Source organism: Gekko japonicus, unplaced genomic scaffold, assembly GCF_001447785.1.
Source record: "Gekko japonicus isolate JY-2015 unplaced genomic scaffold, Gekko_japonicus_V1.1 scaffold1162, whole genome shotgun sequence".
Lineage (NCBI taxonomy): Eukaryota > Metazoa > Chordata > Lepidosauria > Squamata > Gekkonidae > Gekko > Gekko japonicus.
The window spans coordinates 123,872-145,785 of NW_015172038.1; the positions used below are offsets into that span (position 1 = coordinate 123,872).

The 21,914-nt window shown below is 44.7% G+C and overlaps 1 protein-coding gene across 1 annotated transcript in view; it reads right to left on the reverse strand.

The window, feature by feature from the left end:
• The window catches only part of HTT (huntingtin), a 153,458-nt gene that overhangs the window by 85,259 nt on the left and 46,285 nt on the right, over positions 1–21,914 (reverse strand). Inside the window, 10 exon segments of the mRNA XM_015420645.1 lie at positions 1,096–1,298; positions 3,062–3,213; positions 9,166–9,242; positions 9,463–9,583; positions 12,332–12,478; positions 15,753–15,853; positions 16,219–16,282; positions 16,418–16,557; positions 18,878–18,975; positions 19,057–19,212. Of these exon segments, the coding sequence (XP_015276131.1) occupies positions 1,096–1,298; positions 3,062–3,213; positions 9,166–9,242; positions 9,463–9,583; positions 12,332–12,478; positions 15,753–15,853; positions 16,219–16,282; positions 16,418–16,557; positions 18,878–18,975; positions 19,057–19,212 (1,259 nt within the window).

Here is a 21,914-nt window from a genome sequence, read left to right on the forward strand (position 1 = left end):
AAGAAGAAGAAGAGATTGGCTTTATACCCCGCCCTTCACTTGGAGTCTCAGAGCGGCTTACAAACTCCTTTCCCTTCCCCTCCCCACAACAGACACCCTGTGAGGTGGGTGGGGCTGAGAGAACTCTGACACAAACTGCTCTTTTTCAAGGACAGCTGTGCCAGAGCTTGTGACTGGTCACATCAGCAGGTGCAAGTGGAAGAGTGGGGAATCAAACCCGGTTCTCCCAGATTAGAGTCCGCACACTTAACCACTACACCAAACTGGTGCCACGTGGAGGTAAGGTGAGTGCAAATAATTATTGTGGGACCAATGGATGTTGCAATTAGTAACACTGGCATTGTGCGTATTATGTATCTGTAATGCCCTTCTGCTTTCTACACAGGACAAACTGGTCCATCTGTACACAAAATAATACATCAACACATATCTGATTTGAAAAACTACAATATTCAGAGACTACTTCAAAGCTTCAAAACATTCTGTTGCTGCTCATAGTTTTCCTGAAAAAGAGCTTCAAAGGAAGAATGAAGTGTGAAAGCCTGAATGGGAATTCATTAGGCAGTTTCACAGGATTTCCCTCACCTCCAGGACTGAACAGAGGCTAGAGATTCAAAGTCGGAACTTCCTAATTCATAGCTCAGTCTGTCTGCTACACCTACTGCAGATTTAAAAATTGCACTCCTACCAAGAATGGAGAGGAACCTAGAGTGGCCAGAGTCACAGAGAGATGTATTGCTGAAGCCAACCAAACTGTGTTAACCAAGGAAGCAGCAGAGAGGCAGAAAACATATGTGCAGCTTCTCCTGCCTTGGCTGGTCTATCATAGAAAGAAATAGGACATGCCCTGCCCTCGTACACCCCTGATGTCAAGGCTGGATATGTGTCCCAATACACAGAGCCTTCTATACACAGCAGCAAACTACATATACGGAGTTGCACATGAGGTATTTGTGTATCCAGCTGCTGAAGAGGCAGCTGTCAAGAGGTTTGCAGTGGGAAGTTGACACAAATTAAGAAGAACTGCAACAGTTAAACAACAGCCTACACTAAATACAATTATTAACAAATGACACAAAAGACATAATGCAGTACCTTTACTGCTGGGCCAGGTGCAACGTCATCCATCACATGAGCACAAATATTAACGATCTTCAGCAAGTGAGAAAAAATTTGCTCTACCAAAACAACCAGAGTCCTGTCGGCCAGAGCCGGCCAAGGCTCCTCCTGCTTAGCAGCGCCGGCATTGCTGTCCTCCTCAGTGGTCCAGGGGGTTTTCAGAGACTTTGAAGAACTAGCTGAAATCACGACAAACTTGCTGTTATAAGACACATAATTCCATGGAATCTTGATATCACTTAAAGAACTACATGAACAAACATTATATATTTGTCAAGGCACGTTTATATCCAGAATTAAACTTTGTTGGTCTTAAAGGTGCCACTGGACTCATACTTTGCAAAGATATACAAAAGACTTAATCTCAAGAACAAAAACCCTGCAAGTACAAGAAAGGCCATAGAAACTCAGGAAATATTAACAAATGTGGATTGGATCCTAAGCCTCCTTTCTGCCACACTGGATCCAGTAATTCTTCCACCTCAAGTCTTCCTCCGAAAGAAAGGGAGTCACTGCATCCAGCTTGGTGAAAGAGTCTCAGAAGGCAACACAGAGTCATGCTATTGCCGAACTATTTTATTTAATATTTACTACTTTGGCAAATAACGGTTTGCAATATTCAGGCTACTGAATCTGCATAAAACAAGGTCATATTATGAGACAGCTGCAGAAAGGAATCTGCTCTCAGATTTTAATCAGTCGAATGTGGCAAGATAACCAGAAGGCATAGTCTATATATTTTAACTGCTGTATTGTCTGCCTGTCCACTAAATAGCTGCAGTCTCAACTGCATAGTATTTTATGAATTGTGACATCTGAAGCCGTTTGCTGAAACTGTTTTGATGGGACGGGACAATTTACATGACAAAGCTTCTTTCTAATGGTGTCCTCATAATTTTTGTTTGCTCCTGTCATTACCTGGGCTGTGCTATCAGAGGCCTACTAGGCCCAGAGAGCCTGGCTAGCAGTAGGTGAGGCTGGGCCTACAATTCCCAGAAGCCCCTGGGAGGTTTTGGAGCCAAAATGGACCAATAGAAAAAGAGGAGGGCTGGGAATAAAAGTTCTGGAGCAGCAGGAAGAGCTGTTCTTTCTTCCAGAGGGCAGAGCCAGAAGAAAGGCTCCTGCAGGGGGAAAACCCTCATCCTGGGGGAAGGGGTGAGTAGAGTAAGGCCACTTGAGATAGTGAGCTAGGGACAGTGTAAATTTAGACGCGTTAGGGCATTTGATTTCTTTTCACCCACTTACTGTTATTATTCTGCACCTTGTTGTTTGACCTCCTATAAAATAAACCTTTTCCTTGTTTTACTCTGCCTGGTCCTCACGCCTGTTATTCGGCCTTAAAGTGAGGTCTGAAGGTCTTGGGAGGGTACTCTGGGCCTTCTCAAGGGAACCTAAATCCAGAGTGGTGGCAGCGTCAGGTGACACCCCACCTGAGCCGTGACAGCTCCACTTACCAAATTTAGGACACAGTTAAGAGATTAATCTCTACGTTAGAAGTTGAGTAAGTGGCTATGAGGAAGAAGGAGAAGGTGCTAAGTTTACAAAGAAAGACGATTACTGAAGTTCAAGCAGATCCCTCCGTATTTGTCAGGTACATAATCCGGCATTCAGTCCAAAAGGTAAAAAAGGACATATCCACTCAACAGAAGAACCACCACAATCCACTCCCCAGTCCCCACACAAGGCTGCAATTAAAATCAGATTTAAAATCTAAGTTTTATCAATCAGGTCAGTAAACCAGCAGACAAACAGCACAGACCTTAGTTTAGCTTGCCTAGCTACTTTTGGAGAATGCTTGGAAATACACGAAGCAAAACTATGCGAGGCTGGGCAGGGAACCCAGAGAGAATGAAACGGGGCAGACAAACTCCAGCAAATATGGCAGATATAGGAAAAAACTGACGGGCATGATTCAGCAGTCAGTGCTCAATTTTTCTCCTACCTGCAAGCAAGTTCCCCACCAGTATCAAAGCATCTTGATGGGCAGAGAGATCTAGTGGGAACCATGAGGATGAAAGAAGGGACAGAACCAAACCAGCCATTCCAACAGTGCAACTCTTTTGATATTCCTCTGTAGAACCCATCGCCGAAAAGCTGGAAGTTGAATTATGAGTCATCAGGTTCCACATGGCACTAGGTGCAACACAGTATACTAAACATTAAGACGTGACACTGTCTAAGTAACCGTCCTTATTTAGCACTCAGTGGGAAGAACCAACTTTGTCTAGACATTGTTCCTGTCGGCATTATGTCGTGGACTAAGAAACCCATGATGCCTCAAGTTAAACAATGCAGTGCTGTAACAACTGCACAGGTAGCCCCTGTTAAGCTATTCTGGGCCAACATTAGGAACAGTTTTACAGCAGCAGAAAGCTTCACGTGCTATCCACACTGACCACACGCTCCTGATATCACCATCAAAAGAACTCCAACCTCCTTTGCACTGAGCTGATCAGAAGGGTGATGTCCTCATCTCCCCTCTACCAGGTCAGCATACAGTTTAACTCTGATGCGGCCCACAGAATCTCTGCTAGAATCCCCCAACACCAGATGAGAACTTCACCCAGATCTCCAGCTGCTGAACTCATTAGCCTGGGCTTTGCTTTCTACCTCTTAACAGCAAGGCTTTCCAGCCACACATTTACACCCACTGCAAAAACAGGCAACACAAACAAACCACCGACTTTCTGCGTTTTCATTTCTGTATCTTATCACAATTGCTTGTTTTTGTAGTAATATCATATAAGAAAAAGAATCTCTATATTAAAAAAACCCTGAAGCCTTCTTTTTATTACGGCTGGTTAGCTAGTAACCTAAAACCTAATGGAAATTACGCCATTAGAATATTTTTTCTCCCAAAGGAAAACTGAAATTTATAAATTAATATGTCCTATGAAAGTTTTTTCCCCATTAGTAAGCTGAAATCATTTTCCACATTTAAATTATTACGTTTCTCAATTAGATTCAGGTGCGTCGCCATGTTGGTCTGAAGCAATAGAACAAAGTTTGAGTCCAGACTGGGCCACCTTGAAGACCAACACAGTTTTATTCAAGGTGTGAACTTTCATGTCTCAGGAAGTGTGGGTCCACCCGAAAGCTCACACCTTTGAATAAAACTCTGTTGGTCTTAAAGGTGCCCAGTCTGAACCCAAACTTTGTTCTAAGTTTTGAAATGTGGTCAGACATGCCCTGTAGCACCAGGATGCTGCTTCCTTAGCTGCCCCAGAGATTTAAGAAGACGCATTCTAATACTGATTACGTGTATGTACAGCAGAATCGGTGACCGCAAGGGCAAGCACAGTGAGGCAAAGCAGACACTATTCAACATTAAGATACTTCTGGACAAGGAAAACAAGGTTGCAAATATTAGTGACTGTTGTTCATTGAGTGGCCACCTGTGCAGCCACACGTGGGTAGTGCACACGTCCAGGACTGCTGCAGGGAAGACTTTTTCGAAGGTCAACATGCCTGAAGGCGGCCTGCGCTGTTTCCTTCATGCCTTTTCCAGCATGCTATAGATGGAGCAGGGAGCCCTTTCCTCAGTTCATCTCTGCCCCTGCTGGACGGAGGCGAAGGTTACCAGATTGAGTTAAGAGCTCACAGCCAGCAAGAGGGATGGTTGTGTGACTGCACAGGTGACCACTCAATGAACAACAGTTACAGGTAAGTGCAACCCTGTTTTCATTGTCATGGTACTTGTGAAGTCCCACATGGGGGACTAGCGCGTTTACTTGCCATTAGGAAGGCAAGTGTGAGCTCTCAGTTGAAGAGAGACTGCAGGACCACTCTTCCCACTGCCGTGTCTTTTGTGGCATCTGCATCCACCGTGTCGTGTCTTGCAAAGGTGCAAGAAGAGGACCATGTTGTAGCCTTGCAGATGGAGTCAACAGAGAGACAAAAAGCTGCAGGTAGACTGTGCCGGGGGCAGAATGGGTGTGCAGTGGGAAGTCAGCTCATGCCAGTTTATAACATAGCCTGATACATGTGACTATCCATCTTGAGAGGGATTGGGCTGACAATTTCTAGCCATTGTTGGTGCCTACTGAGGAGACAAATGTCATATTTTTGAAAGGATTTTTAAAGGTGGGGGTACAGAAGGGATTTTTAAAGGTGGGATACAGTAGGGAAGAAAGGGTAGGGGGAAATATATCAGGTTTGTCAAATATTATGAGTTATTAAGTACAGCAGGTAAAATAAGATGTATTACCAAATTTATTACATATTTCAAATATAGACACAGACAATAAATTATCAATATTACAGAATTTTAGGAAAGATTCTTGCTTTAAAGAATAAACAAGGACTTTCCTAAAGTTAGTGATAATCTATTAACAATAAAAGAGATTACATCTTTAACAACTGAACAAACTTCTATGCTAAAATTAAGTCGTCGTAAAAACCTTAATATTGTCTTAATTGTTTACCCGAATCTACATTTTATACTTACTAATAATTTAATTACTAGTGGAATACAGAATAAAATATTGAAACTATAATCAATATCTTCATCACCTTTTCTATGATATGCAGATAATTTAAAAACTAAAAAATATTAATTATTCCCATAGTATGAATAATAAGCTTGCCATTTCTGCTGAAATTCTTTCAATGGTATTTTGTTTATATAACTGGTTAGTTTTGCCAATGTTGCATACTCAGCTAGTTTTTCTTTCCAGAGTTTTTCTTTCCAGATTTCCATTGTAGGACAGTCAGTCAGTCTTCTGTCTTTCATTTCATTGCAAATATTACTCTGGCAGCTGTCAACATATATCTCAGTAGGTCTTGTGAGGTTCTGTCTATATTATCTGGTAAGATTCTCAGTAACATAGCCTCTGGTTTCATCGGAAATTTGTTTTTTAAAATATTTTGAATTTCTTTATGTATATTTTACCAGAAGACCACCAGAAGATGTTGATTGGCAGATCGTAAAGCCCTTTGGCTTATCTGTGGCTATTTGTATATTTTGCCAGAGACATGCTTATGTAAGGCCAGTAGGCAGGTGTACATTGCCCTTGAGTTCCAGGGCACTGGTGTGCCTCCATGTCTCTTGGGGGGACCACATGTGACTGAGACTCTCCCTATGTGTGCACCCCTCACCCTGAAAGAGGCACCTGTGATTAGCATGGTTTGTAGTAAGGGGGAATGAAATGTGATCCCTGCAAGGAGACTGTTGGTTGGGACCCACCAGAGTAGGGACCCTACCACCTGCCTCAGGATGTTGAGTTTTTTGGACTTGTGGTGGAGGAGGGGGTTGAAGGCTTTGACAAACCACAACTGGAATGGACACATATGTAGCCTTGCATGTAGCACCACCGACACATTGTAAACAGAGGTACTTGTGAAGATCTGGCCTTATCTTGATGTGGAAATATGCGCTCAGTAAGTCCAGTGCTAAAAACCATACACCCTGGCATAATAGAGGGAAAACACTGGAAACTGATATCATTCTGTACTTTTTTATTGACAGGAACTTTCTTTAGGCATCTCAAGTCTATATTGAGAACGGGCAAGGGGACACCCCAAAAGTCATCCGCCAGAGAGAAACAATGGGAGCTGAGTAGCAGGGCCTAAAGAAAAGCCTGGATTTTAGAGCAGAAACGGTGGAGGGGATTGCTCTTAGCCATGAACTCGTCTTTTTTCATTTTATTGAGCACTTTGTCAGTACTAGTGCTGAACAGATTTGTGCTCTCAAAGAGTATGGCTCCGATTCTGTTGCAGGTTTCTTGTGGGAGTGCAATAGACCAGAGCCAGGAATGGAGGGGTAAAGCTACGACCATCAGCCTACATGCTGAGCAGCCTGTTTGGCTGTGGAAATTTGGACAGCCATGACACTAGGTCTAAGAGGGTTGCCAGTTTGCATTTGTCTTCAGGCTGCATCTCTAAGTACAGGGTACTACCACTGTTCCCTCTAAGCTGAGTTAGTGTGAGCTAGCTCACAGTTTTTTAGCCTCCAGCTCACACATTTTTGTTTTAGCTCAGGAAGGATGGCTAAAGAGCAAACCAATTTAATGCAGTAGCCAAATGGCTCGCTCACAACTTTAATGCCAGCAGCTCACAAAGTAGAATTTTTGCTCACATGACTCCAAAGCTTAGAGGGAACATTCCCAAAGGAAGAACTGGTATCAGGCCATGATGCACTGGTAGTTATTCATTCTGAAGCCCAGAGCAGAAGAGGTGTAGATCTTCCTGCCTATTCCATCTAGTTTACGGCCCTCTCTGTTGACAAGGGCTGAATGTTTTGTGTCTTTATTTTTCCCTTGGGTGTAGTTTGGCAGTGGGGTGTGGGAAGAGATTGGACGAGGTCATTGCTTGGTTCTGTACTGATTCTCAATACACTTAGAAGGCAGCAGCACTAATGCTGGATGTAGCCAAGGACTAGGAGTGACCTCAATCAGACCATCATTGACTGGAAATGTGATGGGACCCATATTACTAGGATACATAACTCTGAATACTGGATTCGTCACTCTCCGTGAGGCACATGAGACATCAATTTCAAGTGACCTTGCAATTCCAATGATGTTCATTATAGATGTGAAGGTCTTTGCTGGGGGAGTACACAGATGATGTGAAGGCTTGGAGATGTAATCCAGTTCCCTGTCTTGAAAACCAGGATCTAAATTGCCATCTCCCAGTGTGTTCATCTCTTCATGAGGTTCTTGTGGGAGACCTGGATCAACTATGCTTCCACTTGGTCCAAATGGAGAGGAGGCTATGGCTCTCAGCCACGGTCACAGCAGTTACACTGGAGGTCTTGGCACGGCAACTGGGGTGATGTCAACTATAATTCCATCGGAACTTACTGAGGAGGTTGTTCCTAGGGGTGAGATGAGGGGGTTGATGACACAAGATGGAAGGTTCTGAGTCCCTCTGCAATGGGATGGGATGGTGAGCAACTTCTTGGAATAGGTATCGACTCTCAGGATGGGAAGGAAAGGACAACTTTGACTTGGGAGGCTTCTCCAGGTGCTTATGCCGAGCCTTATTCAGGAGTGGGTCTGAGAAGCTTTACTTCAAGGATGTAGGGACTGAGCCCGTGGGTTGTCCTGTGGGCTCATACAGGTCTGGAGTTTTCAGTTTTGGTCTCAGAACCATTGGAACCAAGGATGTTTGGATCCTTCTATTGGTAGTAGAAAGTGGCATAATGCTTGGATCTTTGTCTTGAGCAGCACCAAAGACTCTTCCCAAAGTGACACTTTTAGGCAGGAAGCTCGTTCACGCCTTGCCTTTGGGGTGAATTGGCGACAGATGGAACAGCGTGATACGTCATATTCCTCACAGAGGCATAGCAGGTATTGCTCGTTGTCATTCAAGTGGAGGAATTCCTGATTCACAAAACCCAAATTCCTTAAAGAGAGCTTTTTGTGCCATTCTGTAGACAGCAGGCTCTTGATACGTCAGTGAAGCTGGGTTTTGGCAGTGGTTGCTGGAGAACAAGAACGGAGCTTCTTTGAACGGACCTCTCTCAGCGGCGGCAGGGCCAGAACTGATGGAAGGGTGCTCTGCCCCCTCCGTATCATGCGAGGAAAGGCGGGAAACAGCATGTGGGGAGGGGCAGAGCGGCTCTAGGCAGTCTGAGCCTCAAAAAAGTCCTCTGTGCTGCAGACCTCCACGTGCACAGTACCCATGTGTGACTGACACAGGTATCAATGATAACAAACTAAATTTTAATTTTCTGACCCACTCCCTCTAGTAGACTTTTTATTCTAGTAAGGCTGCTTTGAGGGGGTTTTTTTTGTGTGTGTGTGTGGGACAGAAATTCACAACAGCCTCTATATAACATGTAAACCCCAAAAAATCTGTTTACATTTTCCCCTTAAAGCTTAGATCCTTTATTGAGAAAAACTTTTTAACTTATACTCTCACATGCTATTAAACAAGTGCCAGTCCTTGATATGAGGGCAAAGCATTCTAACTTTAACATTTCCTTCTTAGTAAAATTTAACGGCAAACAAACCAGAGCAGAGCATCTGATACCTGAAGGAGTATCCTCTGTTTTTGTAAACATGAACTCTAGAAGCTTGTATACTGGAGGGAGAAACATACCCACAATGCCATCCTACATTCCAGGTGCAAACTGGAAACGACGTGGACAGAAGACACAAAGCTTCACAGCAGCCAAACTGGAAAACCCAAAAGCAAACAGCAGGTCAGTCTCCATAACGCCAGGGGATGAGGAACAAGGCAGAGTTTAATGTTGCCCTTTGGCCAGAGTACCCAGGAGACCAAAGCAGCCTATCACCCTTCATTATCTATCACACTGCAAGTAGCGTACATGTAAAGGAAGTAAAAACATTCTAGAAATGTAGCTATTGAAGACATGGATGCATTTAACAAACTCACTGTTAGCGATCTTGTGGATGAGGTTGTCAAGGCATGGGAAACTGCTGAAATAACCCTGGAAAGATTGTTCTCCATTGTAACATCTGTTGGACTTTGCAGCATGCTATATCCTCTGTAAATTCTGAAATAAGATGAATGTATAGATTCATTTCTCTTGTTGAACACCACCCCGTGAAAAGCAGAAAAACACAAACATAATTCAACTAACTACTTATTAACTGTTCACCATCTTTATTTTAAGCTGCCTTGTGGATCTAGACCATAAGGCAGGTTAAGAAATATAAAAAGCATGACTTTTTGGGAGAATTTGTGATACTGTTGTGGTTCTCTAATGCGTATATCACAAACATACTGCAGAGAAAATCTGATCTGTATCACCGTCCCATACCCCTAAAAAACAAGTTACTTGTTAGATGATACAATCATCATCCCAGTTTAAAGAAAGACACAAGTTTTGTCAGCTGCCACCCTAAAGAACTGCATATTTACAATGAAAACCCCTCTTCACCCCAACTTTAAAACAGCTTCTTTTTATTCCTCTCTCTTCCTTTTAATATAGCAACTTCCTACATAAATTCCAGGCACGGTATAACAATCGAAGCTACAGCAATAATAAACTAAAATCCAAAAACAATTGCATAATTTGACAACCTAAACATATCTCCTACTTTATCTGCTCCTTTCCTCCCACTTTATGGCTGCTGTTTCCGTTAAAAATTACCCCATGCACCAAACTCAAAGTACCGCTACATTTTAATTCAATGAGATGTAAAAAAACAATTCGCAAAACACTGTGTGAAGGAAAACTGGACCTTCAGTTCAATTCCTTGTTCTTGCATTAAAATATTGATTCAGGTTTCATATCAGAACTTAGGCCTGAAACATGGGGGGAAGAGATCAAAGGGAAACATCTGGGGTTTGTCATGAGGAAATTAACAAGTCTGACTTGGTGCCTTTGAAGAACAGAGACCAAACAGAGCCACATCACTGGTCACTGAACACACACCTGGTCACTCTTTCTGTTGATGCTTGTTTTACACTTCAGAGAGAAGTATCCTGTCATAAATTGCTTCTCTGTTGAACCATCTGTTGTTACAGATCCCTGTCAAGATAACTTCAGTAATCTGAGTTTTGGATTGGCTAACAGGGCCCCAGCCTGTCCAAACCTTAGACTTTAAAGGGTGAGCTTTTCTGTTCTTTTGTGTTAGTTGGAGCAAGCCAGCTTCAGCTCTCCTGGAGGCAACGGGCTAATCCTATCATGGGTTAGACATGGGCCTGGCACACAAAGAGACTTGGACAGATGCTGGACGTCACCTATGGTAACTATAATTCAGGGTATAATGCATAGCTAGAACTTATGATGTAATGATTCCTTGTTTTAGTGAGTGTGTGTCTTTAAATGTTTGGTTTGAGTGCAGTGCTGGAAGGAGATTGATAGAGGGAGACAAGTGTGCTGTGATTGGTGGATGACTGAGAGTGTGGGAGGAATTGTTTGGAGTGAATCTATGTGTGTGTCTTGAAGTCAGAGTGAGTCAGTTATTCAGTTAGTGAGTCAGTGAGTGATATGACAGAGTTCTGTGTAGAAACGTAAAAAGTTCTATGTATGTGTCCTTGGAAAGTGAAGTGTGGAAGAGCTATGAGGAGAGTTTGTGTGACTCTAAAGTTTTGAGAGTCCATAAGACAAAGAGCTTAGCCAGTGTGGCTGCCCATATGAAAGAGATTCCTGTCACTATGGAATTTTAGTGTCAGAAGGACTGTGTGTGATACCTACCCAGTTATATTTACAAGTTCTTTATTCTCAAAACTGTTTAAGATAACCAGGAACTTATTTTTGTTCTTTAATCAATAAAATTTGTTTAAGTATATCCCAGAATTCAGTTCAATCCTTCCTCAGGGCCACATAAACCTCTGAAATGCCCAGACCCTAGGTCACATTACCAGCAGCAGAGAGAGATTTTTGGAATTTTGAATTCCTGGTGGCAGCAGAAACTACCCAGTTTATATACAAAGAGTAATTTTAAAATAAAAACAGTCCCCCCCAAATAAGCAGCATGCCACACCTATGGTAACTATAATTCAGGGTATAATGCACAGCTAGAACATATGATGTAGATTTCTTGTTTTTTCTGCTCATCACTTTGTTCATTGGGAAATATTCTTGCACTCTTTGATTAATTAAAATACTTTGACTATACCTAGTTGTTCTGTACTTCAGAGGCTTCAAATCTAATTCTAGTAAGTACCTTAGGCTGAAAGTGTCCACCTACTGATTAATAATTAGTGGAAACTCATTCTGCAAGTAACCTACTTTGTAGGGTTGGCTTTCTTAATTAAGTTGCCCCTTGGCTTCTGACTGCGCGAGTGGTTCAAGGGACTGGTGGCAAACTACCCTACTGGTGAGTGTGTGGACCCCTCCCCCTGGGTTTTGTATTTTTGAGCTCTGCCCACCCATAGCAAGGATCCTCTGGACTGGGAATTCTTGACACACTGACTTAATAACAACAGAACTGCCTCCTGCCTCAAGTTCTGTCCTGTTTACAGTAAGAAAACTGTAGATGGCTGTACTCTGGGGACATGGTTTATTCATGTACAAGCGACAATGTTGTCAAAGCTTCTCTCCGTGTTCTGACAACTACAAGTGCAACCAGGGTAGTCATATTTCACAAATTGTTGTGTACACAGTGAACCCAGTGTTGGGAAGATGCTGGCTATACAAAAAGCTTCTTTTCACAACGCATGGTGAAGGCAGAAAGGACCGAAGTCAAAACCCAGGGACGCTATCCACAGTGAAATATTTTCCAGAAAGGAACTAAGATTCTTATTTGAGAGTTTTCTTTGAAATCAAGGAGCCAGGACCACATGATTCTACCTGGTGATGGTGCTTACTGCAAAGTGAGAAGCAGGCTGAGTTTCATGCATGAGCAGTTTCAAATAGACACTGCTTTGGTCCCTTGCCACCGCCACCACAGGGTCCGCTTGTCCTTGATCACAGCAATAGAACAGTCTGGGGACAAGTCTGAAATAAAGAAGAACAATTTAGGCAACAGGCACAGCAGCACCTTCTGAAAGGGAAGAAAAGCCTCTCACGAGGATCAGGCAACAGGAAGGCTCACAGAGGCCTGTCTGAGTCCCTTGAGCAACTCTGCCCTTTCCAGACTCGATGGCCACAGGTAGGGAGCCTGGCAGCCAGGCACAGACCATCCCAACACAGGCGGCTGCCAGGCTGTCACAACAGGGGTGACACGGCAGTTTACATGGGCATATGGCTTCAGCACATACGACCCAACCACTGGATGCCTGTTGCCCCTGTTCAGGCAACAGGGCAACCAGAAATACCAAGAATGTTGTGGGTAGTATGCACTCCTGACGTGTGGTTACCAGGCTCCTAGTTTGTATGGACATAAAGGAGATTGGATTTATACCCCACCCTTCACTTGGAACTTGAAGTCTCAGAGTACCTTACAAACACCTTTCCCTTCCCCTCCCCACAATAGATACCCTGTGAGGTAGGTGGGGCTGAGAGAGCTCTGAGAGAACTGATCATTCAAGGACAGCTCTGACAGAACTATGGCTTGCCCAAGGTTATCCAGCAGGTGCAAGTGGAGGAGTGGGGAATCAAACCTGGTTCTCCCAGATTAGAGTCCACACACTTAACCACTGCATTACACAATATTTTAGCCTTAGAAGTATTTAATATTTCATGGCACATTACAAAACTCTCTACAACCATCACTTTTCTTACCACATTGTCTGGAGTCAGCACCAATGTTCCCTCTAAGCCTTGGAGTGTTGTGAGCAAAAATTCTACTTTGTGAGTTTCTAGCATTAAAGTTGTGAGTGAGTCTACATTTGACGGTGCGGATGAACCACAACTCCCAGCAGCCAGCCTGGTGAAGGCAGGCATGGGAGAGGCACTTAGTTCCACTACTCTCCCCAGCCAAGATGGAGGCCACAATGCACATACCCACAACCCAGTTTTGCCTGGGGACACGCAATGGCACCAAGTCAGGCAGGCCTGCCGTGCCCCAATCTTTGTCTGGATCCAGGGAGGCAGGGCAGGTGGCCCTGGAGGAAGCCAGCCATGGAGCCCCTTTGGCATGCAAGCCATGCAGTGCCCACAGGCCGAACTGCAGCAACTAGGCCAAGAGTGAGCCCAGCAGTACTGCCTGCACTGAGGCCACCTCCAGCATGCTCACCGGGTCCATGCCTGCCTTGTACAGCGATGCTGCCATCATGCCACAAGGGGGGGGGGGGTTCGTCGCCCTGAGCTCAGCAAAAAAACTTGTGCACTAGGGGCTAAAGAAGTACGTGTCAGCACAAACTAGCGCAGCTTAGAGGGAACTCTGGTCAGCACCTCCATCGCTGCAGTTACCTCATCGAAGATGCTCCATGCCATCAAGTCCCAATGCCAGGGGAGCCATTGGGCAGGCCACAGCAGAACGGGGCCTCAATAAAGCTGGTTCTGGAGTTAGCTGGCTTGGAGGAACCTGGCCAGCTCCTGGCTGCACGCCCAGTGGCAGGATCCACCCTGCCAAGGTGGTGCAAGCCACACTTCGTTCTCATCAGCTGATCAATGGGGGGCAAGGAAGCCTGCCACTAGAAGAGTCAAGCAGCCCCTCCACAGCAGCAAAAGCAGGAGGCGGGAGGAGGGAGGAAGCGAACCCACCAGAGTTCCAGCCAGAGATTACCCTGGCTTTAGGATATGGGAGGGGGCAGGGCGAACAGGCAGTTCTGGCCCTCTTAAGAGTGGATCAGGCTGGGCAGGTGGCCCTTTAAAGAGACGAAGGGTTGGTGGGTCTGCAAACCCAAGACAAGGATCCATTCGACTGGGGACCCGTCACTCTCCAGGACTGGGTTGAGGGTGAAGGACTGGCTGAGGCCAAGGTTGACCCTCTGCCTGAGGAGCATTTAAAAGGCATGCCCTGGTGTGGTTGGGTAGGAAAAGTCACACCCATTCCCTGGCAGGTGGAAGTTGGTAGCTAACTGGGCAGAGTGTGGGGACTGAGTTCCCATTGCTCTATTCTGCCCTTGCTCTATTCTGTGGCTCTCCCCCTGGGGTATTTGCCAAACAAAAGCGACCCTGTAGGTTAAGAGAGCCCTGGACTCGAACACAACCCCAGCACAGCCTGATACACACATTAAAAATATTCAGGCTGTATAGCTCAAGTTAATTTCAAACATCTACCACAAGGGAATTTCTTAATAAACAAAGATATTTCTTCTAAAGCCAGATGAGGCAGAGGTACCCATTAGTAATTTTCCTACTCTAGAACCCACCAACATCTCTGTGGCACTATAGTTTTTTGTTGTATTTTTGCATCTTTGTGTGTGTGTGCCCATGCCTGGAAGTCATGGTGACCTCTGGCGATTCCTACTGGGGCATGGAGGACATTCAAAGAAGTGGCTTGATAGCCTGCCTCTGCCTCCTGGCCCTGGTATTCTTTGGAGGTCTCCCATCTAAGGACTTATCAAGGTCGTCCCTGATTAGCTTCTGAGATCTGATGAGTTCGGGCTTGCCTGGGCCATCCAAGTCATGGCTCTGTAGCACTGTTGATGTTTCTCCTGCCTGACCCCTGGACTTCCTCTGGAGGTATTACCAATAAGCTGTAGTGCAAATAATGTCTCAAGAGGAGCAGTCCCTTGCAGTGGTTGCAGCTCACACTTGTGGCTGGGATTCTCTCTCCCTCTGACAAACACCCTACCCTTAGAATCATTCACCCTTGCCTATCTACTTTTAGCTTCAGTTCACATGCAACACATTTGCTTCCCAGATAATAAGGGGCTTGTGATGCTTCTTATAAAAGAACTGTGCAGCTGTACTGTTACTACAACTAAAGTTTGTAGGTCTCACCCCTGGCTACCTGAGGAGGAGGACTGGGGCAAGAATACAAGAAGGAATGAGCACCCCCAGGGCTCATTTTCCACACTTCTCAACATTTTAAACGAGAAACAAAAACATTCCAAATGTTTACCGGTCAAGCATCACCATTATTGATGCCTTACATTTTAATTTCAAAATGTATGAAAAGTAGCATCTTTCCCTATTATGCCACTGAACTCAAACTTTGTTCATTTCCTCCTATTGTTACAGAGGGTTTTACTAGAGAAATAAAATATACTTCAGCACCAAGGTGACCCATAGTCCAAATCCCTTCTACTGAGAAGCCTTACTCTCTCATCTCGAGTTACTTTCCCTTTTGTTTTGATCCGATTATGTCTAAAATGCATGACCATTCAGTTTATTATAAGCAATACTAAGAAAGCCTGGAATTCTTTAGTTCAATAAATACCTTATTAAAGAAGCTGTAGCAACATGCCGCACTCTGGGGTCTTCATCTCCAAGAAGAGAAATGACTACATTATTGAGCACACGATCTTGAAGTTTTAACAGCTATAGGAACAGTACAAAGACTGGTCAGCAAACCCCATTCATTACAGCACAGTTTACAACTATTTGTAATTACAAGGTCTGCACTGGCAAACAAAATATGGTGACATTCCACAAAACTATTATGCGTCAAAATGTATAGCCGAGATCAAAGTTCTTAACTCAAATTTCCAAGATATTTCCTTCATATGTTAACTTTTATACGAAGGACAAGCTAATAATACTGTGACTGAATGAAAAAGCGCTTCCTTCCAGACATACCTTTTGAAAATCCATCAGATGCCCTAGAAATTAAACAATTTCTGTGACGAGAATCCTTAAATTCCCAACAATTTAAAAAGTGAAGCCCAAACAAATCTATTACTCACCCCTGTATAATGATGAGCCCCTCTGTGCAAGGTGGTGGCTCTTCCTTCCAAAAAACTGACTAACCTTAACAGGTAAGATGGACAAAGACCTGGTTAATTTCCAAGCAAAGCCCTACATGAAAAAGCACAGACTCCAAGGTAACTTTTTTAACAAAGAAAAACCATTTTTAATATGTGGAATGAAAAGAGGACCACTCACCGAAAATCAATTTCAGCCAAAGTTTCCAGCAGCTCAGTCCTTACCAGCCAATAGGAACTATTCCTCAATGTAAGGAGTTCGACTATTAATTGTAAACCTAAAGCACTATAGCTGCTACTGCATAAACTCATGATGCAATGCTAAAGAGAAATAAAATATTTTAATTGTTTTTAAATACAAGGAACTAGGTACTGCAACTACATTTAGTAATTTAAGCTCTAGGAAAGCTTGCTGGCTGTTTTGCAATATGCTTTCATCTAAAGATTTTGCTTATCTTTAAATACGTATCTGTAATTAAAAAATACAATAGCAAAGCCCAAGAAAATTTTTTGAAAGTCTGTTTTGCCTCCCCAATCAACATACTGAAGCAAATGAAATGAAATGATGCATCAATGCTGGTATAATTTCTTGTCATTATAATAAACACACACACACACTAAAATGTACCAAATTCTAATTTTTTAAAAAACCCAGATTTCAGGCATATCAAATTAACAAATCCTCTTGACAATTTATCATGTTTGGGGAGAAAAACTGTTATCTCACTTTCTGTAAAGCAATTGTAAGTCTGTTTTCTTTTCCCAAATATATTTATCATAATTATTTAAGAGATTCTTAATTTTTACCAAATCATTTGCATCTCATACATTAGCCATTAATGCTCTCAGAAATTTTTCTCTTGAGAATGCATAGAGATATGAATCGCAGTTTCTGGCACTTTAGTAATAAACTAGATAGCTTTTTGAAAACGTGATAGTTGGTAGAGTAATTTGGGTGACTATGTAGGTCACATAATTGTAAGCTTGTAACACTTGTTTTGTGTATTTTTTTGTATTTATAAAACAAATAAAAAATTTTTAAAAAAGAGAATGCATAGAGATAACATAAAAGATGTAGAAAATAATGGGAAACTATTTGAGAACTACAAATGCATAACTACTGGCAACTCTGTACAGCAACCTGTTGAGAGGGCATCATTTGAAATCTCGTGACAGTAAAAACACAGAACCCCAAATGTTAAATTATGAAAACAGAAATATAAGCAAAGCCAATAAATAAATAAAGCATATTCCAAATCCATGTTTTGTATTCATTATTACACCACTGCAGTTAGACAATGAAACAACAATTTCCATCTCTTGGGGAACTGATCTGTCCTCCGCATGATGTAAATTTAACCAACAGGTGGTCTCAAGACACAATGAGCACACTCAGCTTTCCTGAACCGAAAAAACAACAACGAATAAATACCTTATTGGTATTTTTAAAGCCAAATACAAATTCAGGAAACTTTTCAGCCTCCAAATAGTTTCCCGAATTTGTTTGGCTTTTTCGGCTTTTGGGTACCCGAAAACTGGCTTCCCTTGGGCTGCGGCTTCCCTAGTCAATTTCACTCCCCGCCAGTCAGCTGTGGGAGTAAAACTGACCAGGGAAAGCCTCCTCTCTACCTTCCCTCCTCCAGCTGCCCCAGGGCTGCTGAAGAAGCACAGGCAGAGAGCCCAGCCATGCTTAAATGCCTTTCTTTCCCTCTCCCAGTTCGGGGAGGGAAAGAAAGGCATTTAAATATGCCTTGGCTTCCCTGCCTGCAAACATGCCTTCTTTTTTCCCCTTCCCCCTGTGAGCTTCTCTGCCACTGCGGAGAAGCTCAGAGGGGGAAAGAAGCACTATTCCACCCCTGCCCTGGCTTTCCCAGCCCCCCCCCCGCGCCACGGCAGGAGGGCTGGGAAAGCACAGGGCAGATATGGAAGCATACCTGGCCCCCCCTGCCTTCCCTTCTCTAGCTACCCTGGGTCAGCTAGAGGAGGAGAGGCAGAGAGAGGAGTCTTTCCTTTGTCCGTTTCACTCCCCTGGCTGGTCTGCTGTTAGGTTGAAATGGCTTAAACCTAACAGCTGACTGGCGGAGAGTGAAATTGACAAAGAAAGCCAAACTGGCCTCCAGAACGAAAGAAGGCATTTTTACATCCCTCCCTTCTCTCCTGTCCAGTATATCAGACCCGAATATATATTCGGAAATACCGAATATTTTCCCAGTCCTGATACTTTACTGGTATTGGACTGGAGATATGAGGCATTTATCGGTATTTTTCAGGTCTGAGATACCCAAAGCCAAAAAATACCGACTTTTTTTTGTGTGCACACCCCTACTCCCAACTCCTAGCCTTATATATGTGATGGGAACTCCTGGAACCAGAAGCAATCATACCAAAACTGTTTTCAGAGATTCAAAAAACCCCAAACCTATATCAGTTTTCTCTAAGTCCTATGTAATGTGTGAGAAATCAAGCAAAGAGAAGAAGGTCTCTTTGTGGTGGGCTGCTAGGGGCAGATGGCGACCAGAGAAATCTGCAGTCACTGCTAGTTACCCCATTATTTTGGTAAGCCTTCCTCCCTCTCTGCCTGTAGTAAAGCCATAAACAGTCATGCTTCACATATTCTGTTTTTAGAAAACTTGCTGCTTACCCTCACAGCTGTACAAGCCAACTTGCATGTAACAGAAGATGCATCCTTCAGAGTTCTTTGTAGCAAGGGTATACAGTCTACCAGGGAGAAACTGTTTCCTAGCAGTTAAAAAAAATCAAAATTAAGGAAACAACTGAAGGCATCAAGCTCTAACCTCAACAAATGAACTCCAGTATTACCTGTTGATGCTGTGATGCTTGCTAGCCAGTTTTCCACATCAAAGCGAGATTTAGTGAGAATGGAACAAACAATTGTTCCACATAAAATGGCAGTTGCTCCTCTGATCTGGGGATCGCCATGATCAATATAATTCACAATATCAGACACATACTGCTCTTCTAGAAAAACAAACAAAAAGGGAGAAAACCATCAATTTGTATACTCCCTTTCTGCTTCATCTACCCAAGGCTGTTAACAATCCACAAAAATACAAATCCATGGAAAAAACTACAATCTGAACTGAAAATGCAGAAAAATGACACAGAAAAACCAGACTCCTTCAGATTCCTTCCACTGCAACAGCCGTCACTATCATCAGATTGTCTGAAGGTCTCCTGGAACAAAACGCATCTTCAGCCTGCCCAGAGGAAGAAGAAAACTCCACAGCCTGGGGCAACTGTAGAACGGGCCTCCTGCATGCCTTCACCAGCCTCACACACAGGACAGTTCCCACAGGACAGCTTTGCCTATGGGGCAGGCTGATATGATGATGAGAAAACCAGGCCCAGAGCCACAGGGGGCCCTTGGGGTGACACCCCACATGAATGTGCTCTGCCCCCTCATGAAGGGAGGGAGCCAGCAGGCACGGCCTTGCTGGGGTATCCTGCTTCTGCAGCTGACTGCTGTGAGGCAAGGCTGCGCCTCTCCCTCCCTTCCTCCCCTCCTGAGGGGGCTGGGCTGCGGCCAAGCAGGATGGGAAGGAGAGGTGGGACTCTGAAGGGCAAGGAGGGGGGAAAAGTTAAAGGGGTGGAACTTTGCAGGAAGGGAGGCATAGCGGGAGCATAGCCCAATGGTGGCCTCCCAAAGTAGCTGGCTAACCAATGGCTGAGCCGCTTTGGTGCGCAGGAACGAGGACGGCAGGCTCCAGTTTTTCCCCTGAATGTGGCTGGGGAGGCATGGGGAGCACTCCATGTGCGCCGCTCCTCTGAGCTTCGCAGACTGCAAATGGGGCTGAGCCCAAGTAGTGTCCATTGAGAAGAAAGAGGTGGCAGTCGCATGCATGAGCGGGAAGGCAGGGCCAGCCAGGCAACACTTGCTGGTAACTAGCTCAGGTTCACTGCTTCCCCATGTGGAGCACGAGGAGGTCCTGTTGCTCCACTGACTCCTCGCCTGGTGGGGCGTCAGAGCCCAGCCTTGTCCCATTTTCCACTCCACCTCCTTTTTTTGGGAAAGCGGAGACTAGTGTGGGACGGCGCTGGGGTTTTGGCTTTATTGCGTGGAAGCAGGAAGACCTGGCACGTGCCCTCGCAAGGATCCTCCCACAGAAAACTTTCTGGCTATGGGGCTGGAGACAACCCCCCCCAATTGCCCTGGAGATCCTTTCCCTCATTTGTGGCAGATGGTGTGGTGGGGAGGCACTGGCAGGATGGGAAGCGTCACCTTGGAAGAATTGCAGCAGCTCCCTTGACAGGCCCACCTCCACCAGTGTTTTGGAGAGGAAGAGGCCCAGCTTCCTGCTTGTCATGATTGCTCTGGCGGGCCAGGCGGGGCACGGAAAATCCAAAAACACAGGCTGAGGTCAGGGCACCAGATAAGGCAGAGACACAAGAGCAGAGTCCAAAATATCAGGTCAATACACAGTCAAAGGTTACCGGAGATTTGCAGTCAGAGTTTCAAAAGTCGAAAGCCGTTGTCAAGGGTCAGGTTACACAGTCCAAAGTCAGGGAGCCAGAGAAACGACGTAACGCAGTCTGAAGTCAGGAGCCAAGGGAATCAAGAGGAAAACCAGGGAACAGGAACGCGGGATCCGAGGTGCAGCGATTCGTCTATGCGATTAGTTGCCAGCACGAGTTGGGGATTCGGGAGAGCCGCCTTAAAAGCCCGTTCCATTTGTTAACCAATTACTGGCTGCTCACAGAGTCCTGGCTCCCGTCAGAGCTCTGAACTTAGAGGACGATGATCTCACATGCGTGCCTCTTTATGCCGGGTTGCCATGTCCCATCGCCTTTGTTCTCTCAAACGATTCACAGGTGGGGGGGAATCAGGAGGCGTGGTGCTCGTGCTTGGCTCTGCAGGAGCAGCTCCAGGTGTAAACTCTCCTGGTGCTCATCCTCTGCAGGACTTAGGTTCAGTGTTCAGTGTTCCCTCTAAGCTGAGTTGTTTAGCCTCTGGCTCACACATTTTAGCCTTTGCTCATGAAGGATGGCTCCAGAGCAAACTCATTCATGCAGTAGCCAAATTGCTTGCTCACAACTTTAAGTGGCTCACAGAGTAGGATTTTTGCTCACAGGACTCCACAGCTTAGAGGGAACATTGCTTAGGTTTGGTACTTCCAGGGGTGCAGGGAGCTCGTTCTCGGATGTTGAGGGTACAGAATCCCCGGGATCAGGGTCCACTGGGTCAGGCATGACACTGCTCTCCATTCCAGCTGATGCTTCAGCAAGGAAGAAGGCGGGAGAAGAGGAAGAAGAGGCACTGGCTGCTTGTTCCAGAGGAAGGAATGGCCAAGCTGTCCTCTTGTGGCAGCTCAACTCTGGTTTCTGCTGCGGGGAGCTGTTCTTGTCTGAGACATCTTCTCTTCCTTGGCCTCTCCTGCCGCTGTTGGCAAGTGGAATGCATAGGAGACTGCTGCTGATTTTGTTCAGTGCTTTGCTTTTTTCTCCTTTTTTTTTACTAAGTGAGGTGGGAGAGCTGTGGACACTCAACCAGCCATGGAGCAGGCAGCGCATGTCACTGGGTGTTGGACTCCTCCTCAGGATAAGGGAATCCTTTGCAAAAGAAATATGCATATGCACAGAGCAAGGAGGAGGCATAACCCGTACAAGGATAACTTCTTCCACTGATGGAGAACAGAAATTATCACACTTTAATATTCAGT